Source organism: Ursus maritimus, unplaced genomic scaffold (genome assembly GCF_017311325.1).
Source record: "Ursus maritimus isolate PB19 unplaced genomic scaffold, ASM1731132v1 scaffold_15, whole genome shotgun sequence".
NCBI classification, from domain to species: domain Eukaryota; kingdom Metazoa; phylum Chordata; class Mammalia; order Carnivora; family Ursidae; genus Ursus; species Ursus maritimus.
In genome coordinates, this window is record NW_024423897.1 from 62,843,071 (window position 1) to 62,851,641 (window position 8,571).

The 8,571-nt window shown below is 64.3% G+C and overlaps 1 protein-coding gene across 1 annotated transcript in view; it reads right to left on the reverse strand.

The window, feature by feature from the left end:
• The window catches only part of NKD2 (NKD inhibitor of WNT signaling pathway 2), a 7,486-nt gene extending 4,046 nt beyond the window's left edge, over positions 1 to 3,440 (reverse strand). Inside the window, exons 1-3 of the mRNA XM_040630191.1 lie at positions 3,159 to 3,440; positions 1,407 to 1,467; positions 208 to 335 (exon numbers count right to left, since the gene is read on the reverse strand). Of these exons, the coding sequence (XP_040486125.1) occupies positions 208 to 335; positions 1,407 to 1,467; positions 3,159 to 3,440 (471 nt within the window). The remainder of the gene's footprint in view (positions 1 to 207; positions 336 to 1,406; positions 1,468 to 3,158) is intronic.
• Between the last annotated feature and the right edge of the window lie 5,131 nt (positions 3,441 to 8,571).

Below are 8,571 nucleotides of genomic sequence, written 5' to 3' on the forward strand. Positions count from 1 at the left end.
CCCCCCCCCCCCCCCCCCCCCCCCCCGCCGCCTCGCTGGAGCCTGCTGACCTCCACTGGGAGCAGGTTCCCGCTTTTAAAAGCAGCTCCAGCCTCCCCCACCCCCGACCTCGGCCGCACCTGCCAGACTGCAGAGTCTGCAGATGCCCATTCAGGGCCCACGGCACCTGCCCCGGCCTCCCCAGGGGCGGCAGGAGCAAAGACCTACATCGATGTTGAGGTGCTTCCTGCCCGGCCCTCGTGGGCCCTCCCGGCTTGCTGCTCTCTCTCCATCGGCCACGCTGAAGATCTGTCCTGTGCCCTCACGGCCCACGGCTTTCTCAGCGGGGAGAACCACTGGAGGGAGGAGAGGGTTGGGAAGGTCCTTTCCGGGCCCGTCGGGGACGCAGGAGGTGCGGCCAGGGAGCCACGGAGCCCTCACCAGCCTCTGACCCCCGCCACCAGGGCCTGACCCGAGAGCCCATCCTTCAGAGCAAGGAGGCGTGTGGGCCCTGTGCAGGGGCAGGGCGGCCCTCCCCTGGGCTAGCAGGGGCAGGCATGTGGCCCCCGCTTGTGCAGGCGCACGGGGTGAGGAGGTGCCCGGGCCGGCCGTGGGACGTCCTTGCCCGGGGACCTCTGGGAGGGCCACTGCCTCGTCCTGCTCCCCACCCCATCCACACAGTCCAGTTTTCCCTGGACGCCAGGACCCGGGGACACGTGTGTGTGCTGCGTGTCCGCTGGGCAGCGCCTCGTCCGGTGGGGACAGACGGACAACCAGCGTTCATCTGTTCTCTGGGGTTGGAGCTCAGGCCCGTCCCAGCTTAGCAGCTGCTGACCAGTGCTCATACTGGTGGGAGTGGGGAACCCGTTTAGGGCCTGAGTCCCCAGCGGGGAGGGTCTCGGAGCCCTTGAAGGGGGCCTTCTGCTCAGCCTCCTTGCACCCCACACAGCTCCCCACCCAGGTGAGGCACGTCTGATCACCTGTCACGCTCCACACAGACACACAGGCATGGCAGGGGCTCCAGTCCGTCAACAGTTCACACTGCCCGTTTCGGGCACCCAGACCTGACCCGTGGATTCGCCAAATGGCTTTCACGCGGAGCCCGGCCGTCCCACCTGCAAGCACAGGCTCATGGGAAGTCCAAAGAGGCCCCTGTGACTCCGACAGTTGCTTCTCAGATCCCCGGATCCAAAATCCCAATCCCCTAATTCATGTAAGGAGTCCCAGAGAAATGTCTTTCCAAGTATATTTCAAGACCCAATGGCCTTTAAGACTGGAGAACGTGGCTCGCCTGCATTGGTCTGGGCTTGGTGGGACACTCTGGGGAGCAGGGTCCCCGTCGCCAGGGCTCCGCTTCTTCTGACGGCAGCTTTCGGGCGTGTGCTCTGGGCACGGCTAATTTATGAGCTTTGGGGAGAAGGACTCACCCTCGAGGGGACACTGGTCCTCCCAGAAAGGCCCCTCCTTCAGGTCCCTGCTGGGCGGCTCCTGCAGGGAGAACAGGGCAGTGAGGCCAGGAGGCTCAACAGTGGAGACCCAGGCGCAAGCCCCGGGCACCGGCCCTAGACTCCAGCCTCCTGGGCTGTCAGGTGCTCTCAGCCCAGAAACACCAAGCCCTCCATGCCTCACTGAGCCTCAGAGTTTAGAAAGCACCCCCCCCCACGGTGTTGTCCAGCCCCATCGGCACCGTGTCCAGAGGCCGTGGCTGCCCGTGACCACAGCAGCAGCAGCAAAGTGAGCCCTGTGTGCCCTGGGTGAGCGGCTCGGCCTCTGCAGAGGAGACGGGCAAAGGCAGGCACCAGGCTGCCCACGGAGGGCTCCCCAGCCGCTCCTGCCGCTTCCTGCAAGAACAGGGACGAGGGCGTGGGGGCGCCCGCCAGGCAGAAGCCCCTGGGCCTCCTCAGCCCATCTCAAGACCAGCACATCTGCAGGACAGCTTAGGGACGGAAGCTGCAGCCTGGAAGTTCACAGTCTCGGAAACAATTCGGAGAAGTAGACAACACGGAGAAAGCAACAGCAACAGTATGATCAGGGAAGCCTCCCTGAATCAAAGGGTCCCTGGACGGCCTGGAAACCGGCCATCCCAGAAGCAGAGCCCTTCCCGGGGCGGCTCTCCGGGAGCCGGGCATCCGGGGCTGCCCGCACGTCTCTGGCTCTGAGCCCAGTGGAGGGCGGGAAGGGGAGGCTATGTGTGCGTGTGGACCCGGGACCCCTCGCTCTGTGGCTGGAGTCCTCCTGGGCCACCTGGGGGCCCTCCTGTCTCGGGGCTGCAGACCCCGGCCTGGCGTCCAAGTTGGCATGGGGCCCAGGGGCTCATCCCCAGAGGGAACCCAACACCCCAAATGCCTGTCTCATCAGGCAGCAGGCGGGGGAGGAATGGGGGCCCCTGTGCCACAGCAGTGCTTGGTTAGGGTCCTGGCAAGGGATGGCGGAAGTTTCCGGATGGACCCGCTGCCACCCCCAGGCTACTGGCAGGGGGAGGGGACTGGACCCCACTCCTGTCTGCAAGTGGGCCTGAAGTCCACGCCACCGTGGGCGTCCCTGGGGGCCACTTACCCCTGCAGCTCTCCTCCTGCTTCCCAGACAGACTGGGAACCAGAAGCATTCTCCCAGGGAGGTCAAGTCTACAAGCTGCTGTCCAGGGCACGTCGGTGGCCACGGGCAGCTCTTGCCCAGCGGCAGGAGGACGAGGCCACAATCCGCCGTGGAACAGCCTTGTCCCCGGCCCCTTGCAGTTCACCCAAACCATCCGGAACCCCAGGGGCGGCCTGACGGCACCCTTGCACTGGCCCAGCCCTCAGGGGCCTTCTGGAGGCGCAAGGCTCCGCAGGAAACAGGGCGCCTGCCGCGTGCTCTCAGGTCGCCCGGCGAGGGGCCGGGTGCCGCCGGCCAGACTCTTCCAGCAACCCCTCGCCCATGCTCTCGAGGGTGGCCTGTGTGCACCAGCAGGAGGAGAAGGGACATGGGCCTTCTTCACAGCCAGAATACACACCGTGTTTACAAAAGCATGGCATCCTAGCGTGCTCCTTCTGAGAGCAAGGCCCAACAACCCGCAAAACAAAAATCATGAAAAAAACTGGAACGTTCACCCCAATGTACAAACTGGTAATTTTGCAGGAGGCGTTGAGCAGAAACATGAAAGGCCCTGAAATCCTTGGGCACAGGGAAACCGCCCGTACAGGCACCCGCAGCTCTGGGTGCACGCTGCCCCCAGGCTTGGTGAGGACCAGCCCGGACGGCCCCTCCGCGTGGAGAAGGGGGTCTCCCGGGAGGGGCCACCCAGAGGGACAGAGCGCTCCTGGCTCTCGGAAGGTCTGCTGGCTCACGGGGCGGGTCTGCAACAGGCGGGGCCCAGCAGCCGAGGAGATGTCCGCCGGGAGGGAGGCTGCCCCGGGCTCTGACGGGACAGGGCCGCTGCAGGGACAGGGCCGCGGGCACCACTGGGAGCCATTGCAAGGCATGTGCTTCCAGCGTGGGTCCCTGGGCCCAGGAAGGGCTCTGGGGCGGCAGGGAGGGGGGAGACCCCTGCCCGGCTGCCTCCAGAGCCCCCGCGGACGCCCCCTCCTGGCATCGCCTTCTTTCCCAGTCCCCACACGACCAGCCTGCAGGACCAGGCTGCTCTGTTGCCCCTTCTTAGGGTGCCAGGGAGGAAGTGCGCTCGCACTCCGTGTAACAGCAGACGGATGCCCTGCCGTGCGCTGCTCACGGCTTTTGCTGCTGGCACTACGGAGCTGCACGGGGCACGCAGGGTCCTCGTGCCACCGCAGACGGCCCTGGGAGTACACAACCCGCTCTCACCTGTGGGACAGGGCTGAGCTCTCTCCCCAGTGGACATTAAGATAGAGGCCAGGCACTTCCAAAAACCTGATCTTGGGTTAAACTTTTTCTGCAGAACAGAGCAAGCCATGAGGCTGAGGTCCGCGCCTCCGTGGGGAGCCAGGTGGCGCCCGGAGTCCCGGGACGTGGCCCACGCACGGCTGGCCTCCTCTGGGGAAGGACTGGGCACTGGAGGGTTATGTCCCGAGAGCATGAACAACAGAAATCGTGTTACAAAGGGTGGTCGGCTGAGGCCCATGCCGGGGGAGCCCCTGGGGTCACCCCATCAGACGTCCTCTGTAGGACCCAGTTATGAGCACAGGAGCCCCCCCAGTGAAAGGTCCCCCGGGCTCTGGCCACCCTGCTCCACGCATCCCCCAGCGTCCCTACCAGGCTAAGGGTCAGAGTGCTCACATCTGGCAGGATTCTAGATGTTTCTGCTCCCCCCGCTACAATCCCAGAGTAAAAAGAACAGTGGGACCTACTTCCCGTGGACGTAAGGATGAGAACCAGGTGTGCACAGCCACTCTGCAGGAAGGAGCTCCAGTCACCCAGGACACGGCCGGAGCCCAGTCACGCTTCCCGGGTGGGCGGCGGGGCACGAGACCCAGAGGCCGGAGCACAGCCCCCTGGCGGGTCTCCTGCGGGAACGTGGTCGTATGATGGACGCGGTCATCGCCGGGGGGCGGCACCAGCACGGGCGTGTGGCGTCAGCGGCCATCTGGCGCGGCTACCCTTCCCTGACAGACGGAGCTCCATCCGCCCCGACACTAGAGCACATGGCAGCTGCCCGGAAGCACAGAGGGTCAAACAGGGAAAGAGGGCTCATTTGTGCAGAAAAGTAACGATTCTGGTCCCTGTGACTGGAGACTCCAGACAAATTCATCCTGGTCACAAAGGTCACACAAAAACCCCTTCCGTCCCTGCTGCTTTGGGTAAACTGAGGGCCGAGAGCTTTCACTGGGACGGACCAAACCTACCACCACCCTTGGCTGGCCGCCGCCCACCCTGCCCGGGGGCCCAAGGGCCGGCCTCCCAGAGCAGCACCGTCCCCAGCCCCCACGGATGCCCCCTCCCCTGCTGGAGCAGCTGCAGTCCCCCCGCAGGCCCCTCGCTCCCCCCAGAGGAGCCCCAGCCTCCTGCAGATAAGCATGCGGACCGTCACCCGCCCCTCACTCCTCTGGCCCGCCCGGCCTCCCTGCACGAGGTCTCTGCCCTGTCCTCCTTGCTCCCCACACTGGCAGTGGCTCTGTCCCTGCCGCAGGGGCCTCCTGCTGACCCCCGGGGCCGCTCTCTCCCAGACTCCGCTCCCGCCTCCGGCTGCCAACCACACATCCTCCAGCATCAGCCGGGCACTGTTGGCCGTGGGGACGGGAGCAGAGCCCACTCTGACGCTTCACTTGCGCATCTCGTTCTTTACAAGTCACAGTTCAGTGGCTGTGGCCTCGGCCACCAGTCCCCACAGTGCCATCCCCGTCCCTCTCACCCTGCAGGACTCTCAGAGGAGGCCACCTGGGCCCTCGGCAGCTGCCCCCAGAAGCCACCGTCCACATCTCCTACTGAGACTCTGCCCTGAGCTCAGTACAAACCTGAGGTCCTCGTCCCCCCTACAAGCAGCCCCTGGCCTGCATGGGTCCTGGAGGAGCCCGGATTGCCCCGGTGAGGCTGTCAGACGCCCCCACAGCTGCCCATGGGTGCACAGGTGCTGGGAGTTTGGAAGAAAAATCTCAGCTCCTGGCCTGCCCTGAAAAGCCAGAAGGTCCAGCGCATGTTCCTGTGGACCCCCACACCACGGCCGGCCCCTTGGAGACTCCCATGCCAGCAGAACCGTGGCGATGCTAGCCGTGCAGCCCGCATCCCGGTGGAGGGCAGGGGACCGGCTCCTATTTAAGGCCACGTGGGTGTGGGGGTGTTGGGGTTACTGGAAGGAGAAGCATTTTGTAATGCAAACAATCCCCCCAGAAGGAGTCTGCTTTTCAAATGTCAATGTTCTATGCTCCAGGCCTGGTGCACCTGTGATTTTAGCAAACACACTCCCGGGCTTTGAGAGTCGTCTGTTTTCCTTGGAAACCCATTTCCCCGACTCCTGGGAAGACCCCAAGGAAACCTGTGTGGTCGAGTCTCATGTGCCTTCCTTCCAAACCTGTTGAAGCGTCTGGTTCAAAGCCTGCTCCCCACAGAGTCACACTGCGCGCTGGAACGGCCGTCGTAAGCGCAAGGCCCCATGAGAACATCCTGAGCACAACGGGGAGACAGCTCCGGCCTCAAAGCCAGGCTACCTCGAAAATGGGGGGACAGATCTGCCAGAAGGGGCAGATGCCTGCTGCTTCCAGCGACCCCAAGAGGACTCCCCAGGCTTTTGCTGGAGGATTCGGTTTCCCCCGGGGGCAAATGTTTACTCCTGCCCAGAAACCTGCTCTGTGTGTTGAGTCCAGGGGAGCAAGAGCAAGGAGCCAAGGACATCCCGTTGTGTCCCCGCAGAGCGCTGGGCTGCAGGCACCTGGTGGAGCACGCGCCTCCCTCCCTCCACCACTAGGGAACCACCCCTGCCCGCCCTGCTCTGAACTGCCCCTTCTTTTGCATTAAAACGCAGAGAGACCCACTCAGTGGGTTCACTGCTCCCTTGTGACCTGGAGCCCCTGGGACCCCTAGGGTCCTGGAAATAGGGTCCTGTTCCTTGAATGTAAGGGGCAGGCCTGGGAGAGGAGGTGGACTGGAGGTGGGGCAGGGAGTCCAGGCAGGGGTGGGGGGAGGGGGAGAGATGGGGAGGAGGGGGAGCAGGGGGAGAAACCCCAGGCAGGTGTTGCTGGCCATTTTCCAGAACCAAGTGCTCTCGACACAGCAGCCCCTGGGGCCTCCCAGACCCTCAGGGGAGGACGGCCCTCTAACACAGACGCCTCCAGAAGCTGCATTTCACCAAGTCCCCATGAAGTTGGGGGACGGTGCTCCCGGGTTCACAGGGTGCCTTCCAGGGCCCGACCACCTGCGGCCCAGCATCCCGCCACCTCGGCCCTCACCGCGCGGGCTTCCGACGGGCCTGCCAGGGTTTCTGACCTTCAGGAACCAGCCTAACCTCCCCTCCCTGTCATGACACGTGCGGGAGGTGGCTCTGCGTGACACATGGCGTGGCTGCGTGGCACGGAGCCACGACAACCACCGGCCCTCGGCTTCTGCAGTCAACACTGACTGACCAGCGCCGAAACTCCCAGAAGCAAAGCCCGTGGCATCGGGAGCCCCCAGGACAAGCTCTGCCCGGGCCGGTCCTGCCAGCGGTGGCAGCCCTGGGTGCCGGGTGCAGGGTGCCGGGCGCCCCGTGTTGGGTAGAGGCCGGCACAGGGAGCCGCGGGCAGGAGACGGTGGAGTGACGGGGCAGGTGAGGGCCTGTAGGTCTTAGAAAGGAGGCCGTGGGCTGCAGAGGAGAGGCCCAGCGTGGGGGTCCCCTACATGGTCCCCGGCAGGCTTGTGCTGCAGGTGGCCAAGGCCACTCTGGGGCAGTCTGGGGAGTGTCTGGGCTCCTGCTCGGGTTGTTGGGGGGCAGGACATGGGGTGGGATTGATGTGGGGTGAGAGGTGGGGAGTTTGGGGTCAGAATGCAGAACTGGACCTTGTGGGGAAAGGCAAAGAGCAAGGCCGGGGTCCCCCAGAGGAGTAAGGACAAGCACCAGGGCCGGCAGGGTCAAGGGGCAAGAGCGCAGGGCCGGGGCAGGAGGCAGGAAGGGGGCGGGCGGGGGCTGTGGGTGTAGGGAGGGACTACAGGGGCCAGTGCTTCCAAGGCTCTTCCAAAGAGAAGAAGCCCCGCTCCTGCCTGCCAGGAATCCACACGGTTTCCAAAGGCCACCGGATTGGAGGTCTGGGGACGCGTCTGCCCCCAAGTGTCTAAGGACATCGAGGTAGGACTCCTTGCAGGGTCTGTTTTGACCAGAAACACCCGCGATGGAGGAGGAGGCCGCCGTCAGATGGAGTTTGACTCGGAGGTGACCTGCCAGCGCGTCTGTCTGGAATCTGGAATCGCCATGCCAGCTTTGAAGTGAGCAGCGCTCTTTCCACGGCTAAACACTTGCAGATGTGACCACGCAGTGTGACGGGCTTGATGGCTCTGACACATGTGTGCTGGGCCCCTCAGGCCCCGCGCGGCCGCCCCAGGGCTGCCGGGCTCCGGAGGCGGCGGCCCGGGATCAAGGACCCCGAGACCACAGCTGCCCCGGGGAGGCGGGCGGGCAGGCTTCCCGCAGGAGTGTAGACGGTTTCCGGTGCTTGCTTCCAAAATTACAAGGCTTCGAGCTCCGCAAGGGGCCCTTCCGGATTTTGTCCGTCAGTGCTTCTTGGTTAGGACTGTTTAATCAGACTTTATAATCACCAAATTTGGAGTTTATGTCTAGAAACGCAGTAATTTGGGGATCAAAGGATCTCCTGAAATAAACACGTCTGTGTCTTCACACGCCAGCGCTCTGCTGGAACTTACGTCCCCGGTGAGGTCAGGCAGCAAAAGGACTGCCTCCGCTTGTCTTCTCCCCAACGCGCTTTGCCATACTTCCGCTTGTGTTATTAAGAGAAGATATGGAGTGTATTACACACCCACTTACCCTGGTCTCTGGAGATTAACAGCACCCACTCCCCCCCAGAACACCCTGACCCCTGAGACAGTCCCCAAGGACCCCACATGTGGACCTTGCTGGGGGACGGCTGCCCACTGTGCAGCAGGAATGGCAGAAAACCCGCACCACGGGGGTCGGGAGCGCCCACGCGGGACCCGCGTGGTAGACAGGCCAGCAGCCCA